General features: G+C 41.3%; 1 protein-coding gene across 10 annotated transcripts in view; it reads left to right on the forward strand.

Annotated features, from left to right (window-relative positions):
* The first annotated feature begins 2664 nt into the window (after positions 1–2664).
* Positions 2665–22105, forward strand: part of WNK3 (WNK lysine deficient protein kinase 3) — a 90233-nt gene continuing 70792 nt past the window's right edge. For 4 of the 10 annotated variants that reach the window (XM_088658632.1, XM_088658633.1, XM_088658634.1 and 1 more), the window contains exons 1-2: positions 5907–6255; positions 16429–17081. In XM_088658632.1, the coding sequence (XP_088514758.1) occupies positions 16560–17081 (522 nt within the window). In that variant the 5' untranslated portion in view covers positions 5907–6255; positions 16429–16559. Of the gene's footprint in view, positions 2892–5904; positions 6256–8389; positions 8468–11667; positions 11767–16428; positions 17082–22105 lie in introns of those variants that run through there. The other 6 variants (XM_060269240.2, XM_088658635.1, XM_088658628.1 and 3 more) reach the window with 5 other exon arrangements.

Consider the following 22105-nt stretch of genomic DNA (forward strand, 5'->3'; position numbering starts at 1 on the left):
TTAGATAATGTTGCATCAAGCAAATTTTATCCCACACTTTCAAGTGCATTTCCCTATCACTATCCTTATCACCCAGGTGGCGCTGTGGTTAAACCACTGAGCCTAGGGCTTGCTGATCAGAAGGTCAGCGGTTCGAATCCCTGTGACGGGGTGAGCTCCCGTTGCTTGGTCCCAGCTCCTGCCAACCTAGCAGTTCGAAAGCATGTCGAAATGCAAGTAGATAAATAGGAACCGCTACAGCGGGAAGGTAAACGGTGTTTCCATGTGCTGCTCTGGTTTGCCAGAAGCGGCTTTGTCATGCTGGCCACATGACCTGGAAGCTATACGCCGGCTCCCTCGGCCAATAATGCGAGATGAGCGCGCAACCCCAGAGTCGGTCACGACTGGACCTAATGGTCAGGGGTCCCTTTACCTTTTTATCCTTATCACAAAAACTCTGGTCTTTTGGAGAAGAGGATTTGTTGTGCAATAACTCCCAAACAAGTATAATGATACAATCTGAATTTGCCTGCAAGTGATTGAAAATCACACAAAAATAGTGACAGTCTGGGAGCACCTTAAGAGAACTGCAGGAACAAGGGGAAGAATGTGGACTTATATCGTGCATGATGGCAAAATAAAACCAGTCACAGGTATTTGGGTGCCTCCTTCCTCCCGTTCACAAAGTTCTGGATCTTGGAATTTCTGATCCTGACAGTATCCTCACTCTTTATTTCAATTATTATTTCCCAGTACAGATTCTCCTCATATTCCACCCCAAAAACATAGGACCCAATGTGAGATTATGAGAATAGAAGATCTGCCCTTCAATGGTGCAAAATCCTGGGTAAGGGGATCTTTTTTTTTTTTTACAGCCAGACATTAATACATGACTGAACACATCTCACATCTTTGCTGAATTCCATCAGGAAAATTATGGATCAGGTGCCTCGTGGCACAAAACCCGCAAGAGCACAAATCGGCCTTGTCCTCTAGTGACTTGCAACACAAACTGATTATTCTTCTTTGGTGATCACTTGTAGCCGAGTAAGATTGTCTTCCATAAACACGGTTTTAACAATGAGTCCGTAAGTGACTGTGGAGGCCAATTCTGGATCCACACGTCCTTCTACAGTGGGGATTGGTTTGATCACGGGGTGGATTTGCCAAGCGTGTCTTCCTCTTAGCACGTTTCTCCCTTGTCTACTCAGAAGTAAGCTCCACTGTATTCAATGGGATTTACTCCCAGGGAATGGGTATATAGGAGTGCAGGAATATAATCTATATCTGTAGTTCCAGAAATATGTGCATATTGTTTGAAGTTGATAACATTTGTTTTTTGCTGCTTTGTTTGGAAAAAAGGAGGACCACAGGGCAGCAGAAGATTGCATGACGTGGTTTTTTTTTAATCTTTAAAAAACCTGTTCCACTATACAATCGTTATAGAAAAAATAGGGGTGTTGGCTTTTGCTGCCCAGTTCCCCAAGGGACTGAGTCCTCTTAAGTCCATGATTGGTCAGAGATGAACGGATGGAGGCAAGATCCATAGAAAGAAAGGCAGATCTTTGTTGCAACAGGGTTCCCTCCTCTCCTTGCAAGGAGGTAGGAGAGACCCAGAACAATGATGTGCTAGCCCCTATAAAGACCATCCTCCAAAATACCATACATACACCACAGAAGGAGGCAGTCTCCAGCAAAAAATGGAGAGTGTTGCTTCTCTCCTGCCAGGATGGTAACAGGCCTGGAAACGATGTCTTATGAGGAATGGCTTAGGGAGCTGAGCATGTTTAGCCTGGAGAAGAGAAGGTTAAGGGGTGATATGATAGCCATGTTCAAATATCAAGAAAGAGATTCCACCTAAACATTAGGAAGAACTTCCTGATAGAAAGAGCTGTTTGACAGTGGAATTTGCTGCCAAGAAGTGTGGTGGAGTCTCCTTCTTTGGAAGTCTTTAAGCAGATTTGACAGCCATCTGTCAGGAATGCTTTGATGGTGTTTCCTGCTTGGCAGGGGGTTGGACTGGATGGCCCTTGTGGTCTCTTCCAACTCTATGATTCTATGATACCTGAAGATGCCTTACTTTGTTGCATTTTCTGGGTAGCCTGGCCATTCCTTATAGATGGTAAATACTTTAGTTCCTGAATCTTTTACACATATTGATAGTTTGCTCAGCTTGATACTTGCCAGACTGCATTTGCAAGGAGGTGCAAGCCCCTACAGCCCAAAGATAATTGGAAAGCTTTTCCCATTTCCTTCCTCCTTGCAGAGAAATATTTGAGGAAAATTTGGGAGTCAAAACAGCTTCAGGATTGCTCTCCTGTACTATTTCAGTCACCTAGTTTATAAACAGTACTTATGATTTTGTGTTTGCCGTGTACATTTATGAACATTTATTCTACATTTGAGACCTTAGAATTCTTAAAACTCAATGCATGGCCTTAACGCCTTCTCTTGTCAACACTGAGGTAACTCCCGTTACAATGCGCGGCAACGCAACGACCCCCATCCCTTCCCATTACGGAAGGCAAAGCAAAATGGCCGACGTGGAATCTCACCCGCCGCTACTCTCCCGCCACATTCCCCGCCCGCCCGCTTTCTTCCTACAAGGAAAGGCCGCTTTGTACTACAATTCCCAAGAAACCCCGCGCGCAAATAGTCCGATGCCAGGGCTTGTTGGGGGGGGGGAGCTGCTGCTGGCAGATGCAGTCAAGTCAATGGGGATTATCCCCCCCCCTCTCCTGGCGCTCGCTGCCTCTCCTCCCTCCTTCCCCGCCTCGCCTCATCTTAGCGGGCGATGGTGAGGAAACCGAGGTTTCAGCAGCTGGGTCTTTTCTGGGGGTAGTTTCAGTGGCTGTGGAGAAGTAGTTGCCCAAGTGTGAGGGGGGCGCTTTACTCGCCCCCAAAGAAGAAAGGTCAGTGAACTAAAATGGAGGTTCCGTCGGAGAAGGTCTTGGGAAGCGGCGTGGTCCCGACTCCCGAGGCGGTCCCGCTCCTCAGTGCAAAAGTCCTGCGAATCATCTTTTCGAAAGCTCACATATGTGCCCTGCTTTCTTGCAAGGGGCTCAAGGCAGCCTCCGTTCGTGCCCCCAGCCGCTTTCCTCATCACAATAACCATGTGAGGTAGGACAGGCTGAGAGAGGGGGACTGGCCTGAGGCCGCCCAGTGAGCTTCGTGGCTGAGAAGGGATTTAAAGCGGTGTCTTGACGGGCATCGCCTTCCTTGGCACTGTAACCACCGTAGCCCAGGCTAGGTCTCAAACGGGATGGTGATATGTTTGTGTGCATCGATCAAGCTGGAGTTTCTGAGCCCTGCAACGTTTTTGGTTTTGCCTCTGATCCTCGGTTGTCTCTTTCCGCTGTAGATTTCCCTCACTCCACTCCAAACACATGTCCTTAATTCCGGAGGCAGTATGCTTATTTGGCTATGGGAGCTAATCTGAATGAAGCAGAAATTGGATAAGAATGAAGATGTGATAATAATCTTCTTCTTCTTTGGCGATCACTCGTAGCCAAGTAAGGTTGTCTTCCATAAACACGGTTTTTAAAATGAGTCCATAAGTGATTGTGGAGGCCAGTTCTGGATCCACACATCCTTCCACAGTGGGGACATTGGTTTCCGGCCGGGAACTGAAAGGTCCACTCTTTTGAATTCTGAGAATAACTAAAGCATGCCATTCCTTCATCCTGGCAGTAACACATCACAGGAATGCATTCCCTACTAGTTCATATTTTGAGGACATAAGGTTCCCAACTACTTTTTTATTGGTCATCTGCAGTGTGCTAGTTGCTGCTCCCGGATACAGTTTATATCTCTGTCGAAGGTTTTCCAGCAGACTTTCTGCTTGCAGAAAAGCAGGTAGTTTTGGGGATGTTGGCCTCGTGTTTCTTATGGGCTTTCAATTAAAGACAACAACACATTTTTGAGTGGATGGTCAAACAAAGCAGTGCTATAAAAATGGCCCCTGTAATCAGAGGCATATTCTTTGTGGGACTGAGATTGTGTGTGTGTTTATCTCTGGAGATGATAGGGATTGAACCAAGGGATTGAACCACTGCATACAAAGTGGATGCTCCACCACTGAGCTATGGCCCTCCACAAATGGTTTTCTTACACAGCAATGCTGACCACAAGATTTATGGGATATATCTTCCAGCACACCAAGGGTTGTACATCGACCAGTCTCTGAAGACTGATAAGGATATGTTTGGATCAACTGGCAATAGTTATAATTCTTTTATAGGATGGTAGTCGTGTGCCTTCTCTAGGTCAGTGGTAGAACATCTGCTTTGCATACAGAAGGTTTCAGGTTCAATCCCTGGCATCTCCAGATAGGGGTGAGAGAGACTCCAATGGTCTCTTAGGCGTCTTATGTTCCTAACAGAAAAGGGAATTTATGCAGGTTTTCCTACTATACTGTGATGGGAGGAAGTGCACTGTTTGGAATACTTCTTTTTACAAGGTTTAGAAGCCCTGTTTTTTTTTATTGAAGCAGGTGGTACTAAGGGTGTTCTTTTTGTGAATGTATTTCAGTAAGAGCCAAAAGCAATTGTCTCATCAGAATAGTTGAAATGGAGTGGGTCTATTCAAAAACCATGAAAGCCAGCTTTTGGTGATTAGGCTCTAGTATCCCTGCTGTTCCTTTAGTTCGGTGGTTTTAAATGTTCCTCTATTTGAGAGACCCCTTTCCCATTGATTTTTTTTCTGCTGGTGAGCCCTTGAGTGTTACAGTGGATTTTGGAAAGTGGGGCACAGATTTCTCCTTAGGCTTGCTTTACTCATGGAACAGAAAGGGGTGCTAGAAACTGTATTTTATCACTTCAGACTGCAGGTGGGGTTGCCATTTTTTATGCTCCTGCATGTATAAGTGCTCCCTGCAGGAAGAACACCAGCATGTTGAGAAGAAAGGGACTACCAGGACATTTTTGACTGCTGCTTTAGCTTTTAACTGTGGAACATTCAAAACTTTGTTGCCCAACCTCCAGTCTGAAGTGGTGCAATCCATTCTGCTACATCAGAACTTAGTGGTATTCAACTAAATTTTACTTAGAATAGAACCGCTGAAATGAATGGACATGATTAAGACCTGTCCATTAATTTCAATAGGTCTACTCTGAGTAAAATGTAATTGACTATTACTACTGTACTTTGTGTTCTGATGATACACACATGTACTGCAGCAGGCACCACCTCTTTTAAAATGGTGTTTGCCATGTTTGTTTTTATAACTGGTGTTTGTTTTTATAATTACTTGTATTTAAAACAATTTAAAATCCTGATTAATCAGTATGCCATTTTAATGAATCAAAAGTTTTAAAATTGATTGAAGCTCTAGAATAAATGTGGAAGTATGTGTGAGCTTTTCAATTTTGTTTTTGATGTTGGAAGATGAGGGAGTATTTTCAATGAAGTACATGTTAGAAAGATAATGGTTATGGAAATTGGTGTAATTTTCATGTTTTTATTTTCACATTGTACTGTGATTTTGGTAGTGTGTGTGTTTTGGGAAATTGAGCATCAAATGTGATTTACTTCTGATTAAAATGTGCAAATTTGTGGTTGCTATGTATGTTATGGTTGCATTTGTAAATTTGTGGTTGCTGTTCTGTTCCTGTACAAGAGATGCTGAGAACATGAGGCTGTGTGTGTGTGCGCGCACACGCACGTTTTGCTGAGCTTGGCATAGTCATGCTAGTACATCTTTAAACCGACTAAATTAAATGACATGTGTCTGCAGAAGTGAGCTAATACTATCACCATGTCTTATTTCTGCCTACTTATGCTCTCACAGAGAGTGGAAATCTCCACTGCTGAAGATGGGAAAGAGCATATTCGTTTGACATCCGGGTGTTCTGCCTTTATACACCATCCCTCTCTGTGTGTCTTTCTCCCCCTCTCTTTTATAGGGCAGATGGTTTACCCCATGTAGTTTGCTTCATTGAGACTTTGTCGGCATGTCAAGCTGTACGAGGGCTGCCTCTGCTTCCATCTCCTCCTCCTCCTCCCGTTCTCTGTGTATATATGGAGGGGTTTCCTCCGAATAGTACAGCCCAGACAGAAGGTAGAAGGGAGAGGATTGCTCTTCACCTGCTTTATCAGACGAGGTTCACCATTACCCGGAAGTTATTCCTTGTAAGGAGGTGGGGGTCTTTCTCCCCCTTGATGCAGTAAGCATCCCCCACCACCTTTTTGCTGCTTCCATGGGGTTTGTTTGAGAGGAGTCCACAGAGATGGAGAGATGCCTCCCCGCGGGCACTAGCCCAAACCTTATACACTTGGGTAAGAAGGGGGTGGTCTAGGGATGGTTTTTGTTCCCTAAAGGATGGGTGGGTAGTAAGAAGAGAGATCGCAAAAAGAGGAGGAGGGGGTCTGGGCGGCTTTTGTGCATGTGACTACAGTATGTCTGGATGAATCGGCGTGCTGAGCACTGTTGGAGTATTGGTGGTTGGAGTAGAAAATGGATCCGGCCGGGGATTTATGTTATTATCTAAAGTACCAATACTTAGAAATTAATTTATTTGAAATCAACACGACTTAGTTCCTAGAAAATATATGAGCCTTGAGGTATCAATTAGGTTCCCCCCCCAGGCTGGGGGTGATTTAATCTGTGAGTGGTGTTTGGTGTTCAAAAGACAGGTGTGTGGGGGGTCACGATGGATGGAATTTCTTTGTTGGGTGAGTCATGTGCTCAAAAATGATGAGGCAGGGAGGAACGATAGAGCTGGAATTTTATACTGATATTTTATTTAGCATGTGGAGGAAAGAGGCAGAGTACATGTGTATAGAATTCCAATGGACTAGATAGGGGAGGAGAAGAAAGCCTCTTAAATTATTTGTGGCATTTACTCTCATTGTTCCACAATGTCCTATTAACCACATGCCTAAAAAAACCCTCTATTTTCCCTTTTGTATGTGGTTTCTATTATTGTTTGTTTGCATGTACCCTTCTGTGTTGTGGTATCAACCTCATTCTGCGGGATTTTTTTTTAAAGACCTTTTGTGTGTGGCTGTGTAGTTCCTCCACCCCTAGGAATTTTGCAGACTGGATTCATCAGTGGGTTTTTTCCTCATAGAGGGGAGAGTGTATATGTAGATTGTGTTTGTTTTAAAATAACTCTGGATACAATACTAAACATACTTCCTGGGGGAATATCCTCCACGGGACATCGTGGGACTTTCTTTTGAGTAAACATGCATAGGTTTATGCTGTTTGAGTAATTTAGCTTTGTTGGTGAAATATTTTAATTGAGATGGGTGGGGGGTATGATCAGCACTTCCATCTGGGGCATCTCTCCTTGTCTGAACACCCAAATTAAATACATAGTTCCTTTGCTTTCCTTAGATGGATTTTTATTACTTGTTCTTTAGAACCATTGCCGCTGTGTGTTTGTTTTGTACCTTTTATCATGTTATTTTTCGATACTTTAATATCCAGCTGCCTTTAGGCTGCATTTGAAATGAAAGTCATGTAATAGTAGGGACAAATAGGTTGGTGAGTGCTTTCTGCATACTTTTGTTGTGCATTAAAAAGTATCAGACAAACCCAGCTTCCCTAGTTGTATTATGAAATTTTGCTCATGGTTTGAGACTGTAAAAAAGGCATTTAAATATATCCTGCAGCTATCTAGGTTCCTGGTTAAGAACTTGGGAGCTGAGCAGCAGATTTTAGTATCTGGGTCATGAAAGTGGAAATAAAGTCCCCTGTGACTTGGAATTTTGGCTACTAGAAAGGTGCAATGCATAGATCAAGATTCCATTAAGCTCTTGTTGCTTTGGCAGTATGGAAGGATATCTGGCAATAGGGTGGTGGTGGTGGTGGTGTCCCTCAGAATGGGAAATAAAAGAAAAGAAAATTTTTATACATAGCAGAATTCAAAAATAATGGGAGAAATACAGTGCTTCATCGTGGCTGTTGGTGTCTGACGTTCTGGTTGGGTGCTGGGTTTCTTTGGGAGGGTGTTGCTGTTGCAGAATGCTGTGATTTATTCATACCAGGCATCAGAAGGGGCCCTCTGTCTCCTGTCCATGAGTTTATTACTAGTGTCTGCAATTATGATAAAAAAACACAAGGCTACTTAGAACAGAACCTGAAAGTAGAAGCAATTCAGATTATTTTAAGTTACTGTTGAAATGTACATTTTAAATAAAAGTCATGGAGAGTTCCAACAGTTCTAAAAAGATATATTAGCCAGCTATTATTTGTGTGCGTATCTTTCGGGAGCATAGCAGACAGTTTTGATTTGTAGCTGAACCCAAACACTGCTTTTGGCCAAAGACTAAGACTTCTTAAAAGAGGTTGGGTCCCTTACTGAATAGTTTCAGCATCAGAGACTATGCATTTCACCACTAGCCTGGTAGCCATGGGCAACAAGGAATTCCATGTAGGTGAGTGAGATGGAGTGCTTTGTCCCTTTTCTGCAGCCAGCATAGAAACACAACAGACTGCAGAAGGGATCAAACTCATCATCCCTCCTCAGCTAGCCCCAAGTAGGTTAGTATACATTTCTGTTTTTGTTTTGTTTTTTGCATTCTTATAGATTTTGTGGACTTCTTTACAAGGTTGTATTATTTGGTAAACAACAGTTTTACCTAATTTAGTATCTTATCCATCTTTTTAATTTGTTTGTGGGTGACATTTAAAAAGTGGCAGCAAATGACTCCTATTGAAACCTGAGGCAGTTAGAACAGGTGGACCAGAGCTCCCTTTATCAGCCCTATTAGTCTAGACTCGAGCTTGGATTTTGTGTAAAATTTAAGAGAACTTTTCTGTTTCTTGGACCTAGTAGTAAACCCTAACACTAGACTTTGTACCTCTCTCAAAATAACAGGTGGGCATTCCTTCCTTCTCTCTATAGGCATGGTTAGTTCTTGACTTCTCCTTGAGTGTTGGGCAGGAGATTGCTTTGGGATTATTGTTTTAGTTTTAGATTATTGCCTTTTTGCTTCCTACAGTCACTTCTCAACATCTAACATGATATGGATTCTTCCTTTTAGATATACTTGCCTTCTGAGCTGTAGTAGGTGATGCTAGCATTTTTAAATTTGCTTAAAGTGTAGAGGAACATTGAGTAAAAGAGACTGTCAAGGACTGAATTGGAGCATTGGAAGTATAGGTAGAAATTCTGAGTTCTGTGAACATTGTGATCAAATATGGAGGACCAAATCACACTTCTGATAGTACAGATAGAGAAAGCATTGCTTTTAAGTCAGGGTTCCTGGTTTGTCTTATGTTTCTTTTCTACTGGCTAGAATATGTAGATTTAGCATAGTTTCAATGCTTGTTTACTGATCATAATGAATACAGTATTATCTGTTTAAAAGGGTAAAGGTAAAGGGGACCCCTGACCATTAGGTCCAGTCGTGACCGACTCTGGGGTTGCGCGCTCATCTCGCATTATTGGCTGAGGGAGCCGGCGTATAGCTTCCAGGTCATGTGGCCAGCATGACAAAGCCGCTTCTGGCAAACCAGAGCAGCACATGGAAACGCCGTTTACCTTCCCGCTGTAGCGGTTCCTATTTATCTACTTGCATTTTGATGTGCTTTCGAACTGCTAGGTTGGCAGGAGCTGGGACCAAGCAACGGGAGCTCACCCCATCACAGGGATTCGAACCGCCGACCTTCTGATCAGCAAGCCCTAGGCTCAGTGGTTTAACCACAGCACCACCTGGGTCTGTTTAAACTCTCCTAAATGTCTCAAACAGCTTTTTCCTAATTTGCAGGTGAACTTTTCCCAGTCCTGAATATAGCTTGAGTACATGGCACTTTGTCAAATGATCAGCTACAAAGTCACAGCTGTTCCATATTCTAAGAGTAGCAGACATTTTAAATGTTAAATAATTTTTTTCCAGCATAGGTGAGGTTGAGACATTTCCTTGACATTTCTGAAGCGTATGTTATGTTCAGGAGTTGATATTCTGGCAGATGCTGCATTTGTAACACTTCTGGCTCTGCCCATGCCTTGTCCAGGGTTTTCAATATAGTCTTTAAGAATGAAAACCTGGGAAGAGTAGCTTTTGCATATTGTGAAGAAAGCGTACTGGAGAAAATCATTTGGGTGAAATCCAGTTCAAGCGGAACAACTTTTGAGCTTTTGATCCCCTTGCAGCCTCCTGCACCACCTTCCACACTATTCTGGAGGGTCACCCAACAGTTTGGAATAGATTTTCAACAGGCATGGTGGGAAGGGCAAATTGTCAAAAGTCACCTCTCCTTGCCTAATATTAGTAGACACCTCAGGTCGGTCAAAAGCCATTTTGTAAGCAAAATGGCAACGTTTGATTTCACCCTTTGTTTTTAGAAACGTTAATGATGATGATGATGATAATTGGGTTTTTAACGAACAAAATACACTGTGGTTTCATATTCTTCTTCTTCTTCCCATAAAATATTAATAGTCATTTAGATAGTGCTTTCTTAGTGTTGAGCCTTCTTTCTATATATTATCAAAGTAATTCTAATAAAGATGAGGGACTGAAGTTGAGAGTGTCTTCTCAGCAGCCATCCAGTGAGTTCATGGCTAAGGTGAGCTCCTGGCTTACATCTAAAACCCTTAGTTCCTATGCTGCTGCTGCTGCTTTCATTCATGCTGGACAGTTTATTTAAAGTGGCTTAAGCTTCAATCACTTTTTGACTTAGGCAAAAACCAATCCTACATCTAATTTCTGCCTAACAGCTACTCTACATCTATGTTCATAGCTTGTCGGATTGTGGAAGGTAGCCAAAACTTGTGAGCCGGCTCTTTTTAACTTTATAGATGTGCTGATTTGTTAACCAGAATCTGTATTTTTCTCTGTCGGTAAAACTGTAACCTCTTCCATCTATGAATGTTGTCTTGAAACAAAGTCCAGCATCAACTATGACTGTTGTTTCCTCATCGGAGATTTACAAGTAGGAACCAATGTCATACTAAGGACCACTTCAGAAAAATAATGATGGGGTCAACAGAAATCATTTTGACACTAAGGCAATTTCAGTTACTGTGGTTGTTAGAGATTTGTTTCTGACACTGAATGTGTTGATCATTTGTATTATAATTGTATGGCCAAGCCCACCCATCAAACTTCCTCAAAAGAAAATTTTCTGGACTGTTCAGCAAAAAGCCTTTCCCATAGAGGACTCTCAGATCTCTTTATTGTAACCCTTCCTTCATGCTGCAAAGTTTTATACCCATGATAGCTAGAGAGACTGTTCCAAAATATTTATGTGCATTATTCAGATTACAGATATGATTAATCTAATAACTGTTCTATTAGATGGCTAAGGTTTTGAAGAATCATGGATCAGGGAAGGGGAATCTGCTGACTGGCCATTTGTTACCCTGCCCAGGTTTCTTTAATGTGAGTCAGAAGTTAATCCAGAAGCATTCAGTGCCAGAAGAGATATGATAGATTAGATAGTCATAGGTGGAAGCAGCATTACTGTATTATTGTTTTTCTGTATAGAGTTGAATGGGACCTTGAGGATCACCCAGTTGAAGTCTCTGCAATAGGTTTCCATTGTTCTGCCATTTTTTTAAGGTTAAGGAAGATGATTGCATAACTTCTCTGGACTACTCATTCTAGTGCCCAACTATTTTTATAGTATGGAAGAGTTTTTTGATATCCACCTTCAGCCTACTGCAACTCAAGCCTGCTACTCCCTCTTCTCAGTGGCAACCATATTTAACATATATGTTTATTGGCATATTTCAGGCATGTCCAACTCCCAAGAGACTGTGATCTACTCCCAGTATAAAAAAAACTGGCAGTGATTTACCCATTGTCATTGGAGGGAGGAGGAGCGTGTGTGGGGTGAGTGGATTGCCCAGAATTGTTGAGCTTTTTTAAGGAGGGTAGTGCCCAAAGTTGTTGAGTTTTTTGGGGGGGAGGGGGAGGATTGCACAGTTTTTAGCTTTCCCCCTGTAACTTTTTGTACACGATAAGGATCCCGCGAGCTACCAGGATCAGCCGGGGATCTACCGGTAGATTGCAATCTACTGGTTGGACATCCCTGGCATATTTTATAAAATATTGTGACCAATACTAGATAGCATTATTTTATCCCTGTTTAGGGAAGTTTTTAATATTTCATGTTTTATCATGTTTTTAATACTCTGTTGGGAGCCGCCTAGAGTGGCTGGGGCAACCCAGTCAGATGGGTGACATACAAATAATAAAATTACTATTATTATTATTAGCTGAGACCTAATCAGTGCTAAGCAAGGTCAGTATTGCTGCTTCCTGTGGCTTAAATATAGCATTCTGTTAAAGGAGATGAACCCAAAATGGCATAGTAGATGCATTGGTTTTTTTGGCAATCCTGTCTACTGCTGACTTGCTTTCAGTTCTGGCCAATTATAACCTTGGCCATTCTCCACTGTATTCAAGCCTAGATACTTTCTTCAATTTTGTTTTAAGTATTTTCCTCCCAAGTTATAGTTGTTAAATTGCATTTTATTACTTTAAGACAAGACAGATAGCCAGGGCTTTCTCTCAGAATTTTTAAATCTCTTCTACTAGTTTTAGTCTGGCTAATTTGTGGGCTCACTGCATTGTAACCCAACCACAGTCTCCAGGGTTGGGATGACTAAAAAGTAAAACAAAATTGAACCTCGAATAAGTAAAAACATTAAATTGCTCCCAGCATTTCCCTGCCACGTAGTCTCGTGTTTTCTAAAATGACATTGTGAGCAAATGAAGTAGTTGCTTTAAAAAAAGAACAAAAACAATGAACCTTTTTAAAACTAGCATTTGTGTATACAAGCTGGGGCTTCTCTGCAGTTAAGAGTCACCATGGGAATGTCACTGTGGCTCAGCTGGCTTTTGGCCTCAAGGGTGAACTGTTGATCATATGTCATATGTCTGCACCTGTTAGCATATACACTTAGTACCATTTTTGCTAATGACCTTGGCAGCAAAGTTGCACCTGTGAATTCATTCACATTTTGCCCCATCTTGTCTTTTTGGTGGTGCTGGGGTAGCTATTAATAACATTTATTGTTACAGATTTGGCAGGTTGTTGTGATTAATTTTCATAGCATATTTGAATTTAGAATTTCTTTCAGCCTTTTGATTGCATAAAGAGAGCAGAGCTACATAAATGAGATATTGATAGAATTTCACTGGCTTCTTTGATATAATGTATCCGCTGTGTTGGGCTGAATATTAGTAATCATTTCCTAGCCATAACACGGTGTGGTGGACTTGCTGGCAAAAGTTGCCACACATCCTAGTTATTTTGAGATATTTTGTCAGATGATTTTTTTGGGAAGTATTTTTATTAAAGATTCCTTGATTTACAGAGAGATGTGCAGTGTCTCTCTCTCATATTTTTTACATGTATCATTTTTGCAAATCAGTTTCATTTGTTGAGACACTGGGAAGAAAGAGGGGGAAGGAGGTGGCTACGAGGTGGGAGGGTGGGTGGGGGTGGGATTGGGATTGGGTGGCAATGTTTCTGTTACTTAATATATGTGGGGTTTGTCAGATGATTTTTGAAAATCTAATTTAATAATGGCTTGATTATAGTTTAGCAACAAGCTGAAAGACTTCTCAATATTTGGTGAAGCAAATACTTCTTTTTACAAACATTTCTTTTTGTATTGTATGTTCTGCTATAGCTTAATAACACTGTCTTTAATAATGCTGTTTATCAGCCATCTAAGACAGAAGTAGACTGACAAGTCTGTAATATCCTGTGTCTACCTTTAAAAAAACTGGTATTGCTTTGACTACCTTCCAGTTCAAATATATAACTTAGTGATAAGTCACATACTTTTTGTAAAAGATCAACAATTTCATACTTGAGTTCCTTTCAACTCTGGGTGAATGCCATCCAGCTTCAATAAGTTGCCAGTTTTGAATGTGACAATCAGTACTAAAACCACATCTAAAAATATTTGACATAGTTATTCCGATGCAATCCGCCAACACAGTTGTTCAGGTACAGCTAGCTCTCCAAAAGTTTCTTCAGTAAAGACAGAATTTATTTAGACTCCAGTACAATTTTCTTATCCATCTTCAGCACATTTATTTATTTATTACATTTATATCTCATTCTCAGAGGAGCTCAAAGAGGCACACATAGTTCCCTCCCCATTTTATCCTCACAGAGAGGATAAAAGAGATGGTGACAAACCCCAGTAAACTTTCTGATTGAGTGGTAATTTGAACCCTGGTCCCGCAGTCCTAGTCCACCACTGTTAATCAGTACACCACTGGCTCCTTTTAATGACTTGTCATTTGATGATTCTACTGTCCCTATATTTCCTGCTTGGGATAAACCAGACTTCCCCAGCCTGGTGCCCTCCAGGACTAGTTATGAGATTACTAAAAAGGAAGGTTGCTTTTCATTTCTGAGTCTTTGAAATATACTTCAATGGAATAGAAATATTTGTAATTTGTAATTTTTGTCTGTAATTATGAAATGTTGTTCAAAAATGAATTGAGATTGTTGGAGGAAAAGAATGCTTTAACCCACAGTTGCCTTGTGAGATAGTTCAAATTCTGTATTTATTCTCTTTTTTTCTTCTTCTTGTGTTATATTTCTTCCCATATTAAAAGCTTACATTCAAAATATGCTTTTTCAATGGAATATTTATCTAGCAGGGACTAGATACTTTTATTCTTTAAAAGATGCTCAGAACTACAAAATAGTTTCCCATGGACATGCTGTGATACTGGTAATAGCTTCATAGGAGCCTTCCGTCAGGTACATTCTACTTGCTGATGAATGAACCTCAAGGTTTCAGTTTGCTCTTTTTTCAAATGAATACCTTAAGTCTTCCCTACTTCCCCAAGATTGTTGTTGTTGTTTAGTCGTGTCCGACTCTTCGTGACCCCATGGACCATAGCACGCCAGGCACTCCTGTCTTCCACTGCCTCCCGCAGTTTGGTCAAACTCATATTCGTAGCTTCGAGAACACTGTCCAGCCATCTCGTCCTCTGTCGTCCCCTTCTCCTTGTGCCCTCCATCTTTCCCAACATCAGGGACAGGTCTTTTCCAGGGAGTCTTCTCTTCTCATGAGGTGGCCAAAGTATTGGAGCCTCAGCTTCACGATCTGTCCTTCCAGTGAGCACTCAGGGCTGATTTCCTTCAGAATGGATAGGTTTCATCTTCTTGCAGTCCATGGGACTCTCAAGAGTCTCCTCCAGCACCAAGATTACACTTTGATAAAACAACATGGGTTGGACCAAATTATTTCAGAAACAAATTATATATTTAAAAGCCTTTGATTAGTTGGTTACAAAGTAAGGTGAAGGATCTTGGCTTCCGCAGGGAAGCCAAGTAGATGTGCCTTAATTCCAGTACAGTACATATTTGTAAACAAACTTGGCATATGACTGCAAGTATCTAGAGGGTTTTAAAGGGAGTCCATTAACTCATCCATTTGCTTGAAGCTTTGCTGTTGTTGTATGCTAGCTAATTAAATGCATTTCCATTGAACAATTGATTTTTTTCTTTTTTACATTTGAAAGCTGTTAGAAAAAGCCTCAAAACCGCATTCAAAATCCCAAGCACTGTGGCCGGCAGTGCTACCTTCATAATACAACATGCTAGCAGGAAATACCAGTTTATCCGGACTTAATTATTAAGCACCCACAATGCACATTCATAACATGAGAATAGAAGTACTTCTTTCAGTTAATTTATAAGGAGCAATTGTGGTAAGGGCAGGACATAAGGGGAGTGGTGTCTAAGAAAAGCTGTTAGCTGGTTTCTGTTCTAAGGCAGCATACTGTATGTCAATTTAGATACATACACTGCCTCAGATAAATGACAGTACAGTATTAGGATTTTTGATCAACAGACTGGGGGTTCTGTTCCTTGCTCCCTTGCTATTGTATGACCTAGTGGAAGCAATATAATTCCTATATATGTACATACTTCCTAATTTCTTTCTGTTTGAAAGTTTTTTGCATGGAGGTAGGTTTAAGAAATGTTTTTTATATAGTCCTCTGTGTGAGGCTACAATATTCACTGGCCTTTCTAAGCATCCAACAAGAATTGGAATTTTGATATTTTCTTAGGTGAATGCAGTACTTTGTAATACAAATAATAAAATGAGAGATGACCAACAGGAAAGGTGTATTTGAGAATGTTCGCATTAGTTCAGCTTTGGCAATTGGGTGAACTAATTTACAATAGTTGAGTAGGAAGGGAGGAGAGATACCTAGGTCAGCAAGTTCTTTTTGTATGTCAAACAGTCAGTGCTTTTGTATACAGTATACTTGATGTAACAGAATATATTGAAGCCTTTACTGTATGATTTGATCTATATTGCATGTAACTCTCATTGAGTTTAAAGCAATAATAAAGTTTTAGCAAAAAGGAAAGAAAAGCAAACAGGTTTGCGTTGTTGAGATTAAGGGAGACCAGATTAATTAAGTGAAAGCTGCATTTTTGGTGGCTGGCTGCTTTGTATTTCACTTTCTAAAATGATCCTGTTTTCCCTCCCCTCCTTCTTGTTACAGGTTGCCATGGGAATCTTATGATAATCTGAGAGGAAATAAGTCCTGGTAACATTGCTGTTACTCATGATGTGCCTGAAGTGAAGAGGAAGGGAAACACTTAACATATCCAAGTGCCAAGGCTCGGCTGTGTCATGGCTACGGACTCTGGTGAATCAGCCAGCACAGAGGAATCAGAGAAACCTGATGGAGTCTCTTTGGAAGGTAGGGACTCCTCTGCTGTTGCCCCTTTGACCATGGAGACCAGGACCAAAGAGGATGTCAACACACCTGCCTCTGGGGCAACTACAGAGAGGAAAAGGTTTTTCCGAAAGAGTGTGGAGATAATGGAGGATGAAAAGACCTTGGAACCCACTCCAAAGGATGAACAGGAGCAGTTTGTGATGGGTGACCAGAGGGTGGCTCATCTTTCTTCCAGCAGTCTGGTGGCAGGCCAGGAGGCCAGATGTGAGCATGGCTCAAAGGTGAATTTGGAAGCTTCAAAGGAAAGAACCAAGAAAGAAATAGAAGAGGAGGCCGAGATGAAGGCTGTGGCTACATCGCCTGGAGGAAGGTTTCTGAAATTTGACATTGAGCTGGGGAGAGGGGCCTTCAAAACAGTGTTCAAGGGCCTGGACACAGAAACCTGGGTAGAAGTCGCTTGGTGTGAATTGCAGGTTAGTGTAGATGAGTTCCATCAGTCATTCATGTGTCTGTCTGGTGTTCAGAAAGGCTAACTTTGTCCAGCTTTTGAGAGGTACATTTTGGGATATCCAGAAACCTACATGACTAGAGTGGTCATACTGCAGAGGCTTCTAATTCAGGAACTAGCAACTTGTATGGAATCTTGAGAAACCTAGAACAAGTTACTAGTCTTCATTGTTATGTATAAAAATATATTGCTACCGGTAATTCTGCTAAATTCTTAGAAGTCAGAGATAATCTGCAATTGTTGGGCCACTTTCCACTACTTCTGTCTCCTGCACTTCATTGCCACTTCTGAAGTATTAACAGTTTTGACACCTTTTACTCAGTTCATGTCACAAACTGGGAAAACATTCAATCATGCAGTGCTTACCCCCTCCTAAATAAATAAACTGCACCAAATAAAGTTCACATGTTAAGTAAATTCATGCAAATTGTCAACAGAACTGGGTTTTGTTATGGCTTCGGTACATTTTTTTAAAGCACTGAATTTCAACACCCCTTGGCTACATTCCTTGCATATGATAGGATATCACCTGAGTTGGTATTATTTCATATTGACTTTTTAATGTATAATATTGAGAGTATCCCAAATAGGAATTTCTTTTTTCACCAGTTCACAAACCAACTGACTAATCAATATTTATTTATAAGTAAGCACTGGAAATAATTGCTTATAAATATATGGTTTACATAAGGTTTCTGAGTGGTTTCCTAAGCAGACACTATTAATGGTTGGCTTCCTCTAATTTAGCGTCCACATTCATTATTAAGTCTTTGCTTCCTTCCAGGTCTGTTAAGCACCACCACTTTTGCCCCTTGGTTGCTATGCTTGCCAACAGGATAGAGCTGCAAGTGGGCCGTGGTGTTATGGCTGCTGTGAGTGTCACAAGATGCTGTCTTTTTTCCAAATGCAGGTGAAACCTTTTGTGTGCAGTTCATTTATAGTGCTCTTTGCCAAGTTTCAGGCAATATTCCTGCCACAGGGTGACCAGTTTTTTAAAATGGGAAAGGTTCCTGTAACCATGGGCATAGCCAGGATTTATTTACAGGCCCTGCAGGTGCTTGCTTTCAGGAGAAAATGCTGGAAGTCATGAGAAGCTTTCAGAACCAAACTACCTGTGATGTGATTGGTCAGTTGGCAGAAGCCACGCCTATCACTCAGTTGGATTGCCAGTTGTGTCGCTAGAAAGCACCACAACATACAAATGACCTCAGCGAGAATTTCAATTTCAAATATCCTGATTATTTCTACATTTGCTAAAGTATTTTTATTTATTCACTTGATTGGGGGGGGGCAGTCTGTAAATTTAATAGTTGTGTGTAAAAGGTGGCATTTTGGAAGGTGCAGAGATGACAAAAACTCAAAACAATGAAAGATGCAGAAATTCTATTCTTACATCTTGCCACGCTACTCACTTATGCTAGCAAAGCATTCTGGAGGTGGATGCAAACAGACACAAATAGACTTTGGGGTGAGGGTATTAAAAGGGGATTAGACTGGTGAATGGGCCTATCGGGGGCTATTAGCCATTATAGCTTAAGGAACTTCCAGGTTCAAAAACCTGTTGCTGAAAGGAAATGGGAGAGCTGTTGCCCGCTAGCAAATTTCTTGGAAGCAGATACTTGGCCACTCTGGGAAACAGGCTGCTTGACTAGGTGGGCCCTCAGCCTGATCCAGCAGGACTCTTACAATGTTTGGCATCTCTGTTGTCAAAGGTAGTTTATTTACTTATTTTGTAATAATAAATTGGATGTGGGGTTGGGTCCCTTCCAACTTTACAACTCTGTGATTCTATTGCCCCCCCCCATAGTTGTCCTGCTTTGGAACAGATATAGACTGTTATAGAGGACTAATCATGTTATGTGAATAGCAGGTGAATGCATTAGAAAGACCATTCAGAGGGAAAGTACCATTTTAAAGCAAGCCAGGTCATTGCTTGAATTTTCTTTGTAATGGAAAATTGATTTGAGTAACTATGATTCAAAAAACAGTGTGTGGTTGTTCCCTCACCCATCCCCATATACCCATCAGTGGGTGGTGGAATAACTACTGAATGCCTAATAATTGGTTTAATCTCCTCCACAGCTAGTTTAGCCTACGCTCATCAGAATTTTCCATGCCATGCATCTAAACAGCTCCTCTGCAGTGCTGGCTGAGTTTAAAGCAAAGCTTATGCTGTGCCATACTTGTAGCCTTATCAGTTACAACACTCATTGATCCAACACCACAATCTATATTCTTTCCTCCAGCATTATCCTGAACACATTAAAAGAGTAATTTAGCAGGGCTGTTTGGATACAATATCAAAACAATAAATAAAATATGTAACAATTTCAGTTGGTATGTTTGTTACTTAGACCTACTTTTAAATATATTTATTTCAAAGTAAGCCCTATTGGAAGCAGCAGAATTAAACTTATTGTGTTTATGAGAAATGTTACTAGCTATATTTTTAACTCATTAATTACTGAATGAAAGTAATTTCTGGTCCTCAAGCTTAAGGAATGTGTTTGACCCCAGATCTTGGTTGTGAGTATTGTTGGTCTGCAAAATCTATATAGGCTCTTTTCTTAAAAATATAGATGAAGGCATTTTAACTCTGAACTCTTGTTGTGGTAGCAGCTGGCCACCTCTCTGTAAAGAATGCTTTTGCTATCCCTGCCCAAATTGTTTGAGGATAGAACATTGTCAGGAGACCTGGGTTTTATTCTTGGACTTGCTATTACTTTACTGTTTGACTGAAATGTATCCTTTTTCTGTACCCCATCAATAAAAGGTGGATGGCATATTTGCAAGAAGATTTAAGGCTTCTTGAAAAGTGCAGTATGAGAAGTGCTGCATAACCTCTAGTCAAATCTTTTGGTACTTTTGCTCATTTTAGGGCTTAGAGATGATTAATGCTAGACTGCATCTGCTCAGCATTTGCTGGGGTTGCTTTAACTTTATCAGCCGTAATAACTCATTGCCCACTTTACTGTCAGAATCTATTTTAAATCCACCTCAAAGTTTGCCCCAGAAACTTTCCATACTAATTCCTCCTTTCTTGTGTGCATTGCAGGTAAGAAAGTAATTAAGTCAAATATACATCCCAGCACTGACAAGATTAAAAGGTGTATTATACATGAATGTCAGGGACACGGGTGGCGCTGTGGTCTAAACCCCAGAGCCTAGGGCTTGCCGATCAGAAGGTCAGCGGTTCGAATCCCCGCGACGGAGTGAGCTCCCGTTGCTCGGTCCCTGCTCCTGCCAACTTAGCAGTTCGAAAGCACTTCAAAGTGCAAGTAGATAAATAGGTACCGCTCTGGTGGGAAGGTAAATGGTGTTTCCGTGCACTGCTCTGGTTCGCCAGAAGCGGCTTAGTCATGCTGACCACATAACCCGGAAGCTGTACGCCGACTCCCTTAGCCAGTAAAGCGAGATGAGCGCCACAACCCCAGAGTCGTTCGCAACTGGACCTAATGGTCGGGCTTCCCTTTACCTTTACCTTACATGAATGTCAGACCTAGATCGCTTCCAGATAGCCTGTTTATTGAGCATTTGTCCTGATTTGTTTGCACATTTAGAGGGGGGAGATTAAATGAGATGGGCTGTTTATTGAGCATTCATTTTGAATGATTGATTTGCCTAGAGGTTATATCAGGCATCCCCAAACTGCGGCCCTCCAGATGTTTTGGCCTACAACTCCCATGATCCTTAGCTAACATGACCAGTGGTCGGGGAAGATGGAAATTGTAGTCCAAAACATCTGGAGGGCCGAAGTTTGGGGATGCCTGGGTTATATGACATTGCATCAAACAATTGCTGTCCCACACTTTTCAATGCATTTTCCCCATCACTTTTTTTTAGCTGCATTGTATTTTTATATTTTATTAACAGGTGGAGTTGGTTTTTATTGGAGATAATAAGCTGCTCTGTGGAGGAAGTTACTCAATAAGCAGGATATATTAAAAGAAGTTTTTTTTAACTCTTCCTGTCCTTTGTGATCCCAAGGACAGGTCACCATAGCAACTGTTATTTTTCATGTTTCAAAGATGCACACAACCACAGTCACTTAGTCTTAGAGACAACTGTGATTGAGTGGAAATAACTTCCTGAACGCTGAGTGAGTTTGTTGAGGCTGATAGGAACTGGATGGGAGTTGGGAGTTCAACAATATCTGGAAGATCATTTAACTTACTTGGACCCTGAGATCATACTCTGAGGCCCTTCTTAGTGTGTCTTCTCCAGGAGAGGTCTGGAGGGTGGTAACATGAGAATGGGCCTTTTCTGCAGTGGCTCCCCATTTGTGGAGTGCTCTCCCCAGGAAGGTTCAGCCGGTGCCTTCAATTATTATTATTATTATAATTTTATATATACCTCACCCATTTGGGCGGCATGCAGCAGAATATACAAAACATAATAAATCGTCAAATGCCAATTTGCTTTAAAGATGTTTGTTCTCATGAATTTATTCATTTATAACATTTCATACCTGCCTTTCAATGATTGGCTTACTTTTTAAGCCATTATACACCTTTAAGTGCCAGGTGAAAATGTTCTTCTTCAACCAGACCTTTGGCTGATTGATATCCAATGCGCTTTTAATTGTGTTGTGGGAGGAGGGATTATTGGTTTGTTTTTGTTATTTTTATTATGTATTTTGCGACATACAAATTTAATAAATAATAATAGGCTCCCCACTCCCATGCTATGCTTCTATGCTTTCTAGTAGTGACCCTTTATAAAGGCAGCCCTGCTTGATTCTAAATCTAAATACATTACTTGTGATTGCATGAAATAGCCATCACTAGTGCTATTTTTCTAGAAAAAGAGGTGCTGGAACTCACCATGAATGCCTCCCTTGTTCTCTTACAATGGCAATGGAACCTACCTGAGAGCTGTTGAGTTTCGGCTCAACCCCCCCCCCCCCAAGCTATCACTGTAGCAACGTGATCAGGACCTGGGACCATAGCACATGGGAGGGCGGGAGGGAGAATGAATTGCGTGTTCCAT

This window comes from Zootoca vivipara, chromosome 15, assembly GCF_965207765.1.
Source record: "Zootoca vivipara chromosome 15, rZooViv2.hap1.1, whole genome shotgun sequence".
NCBI classification, from domain to species: Eukaryota; Metazoa; Chordata; class Lepidosauria; order Squamata; family Lacertidae; genus Zootoca; species Zootoca vivipara.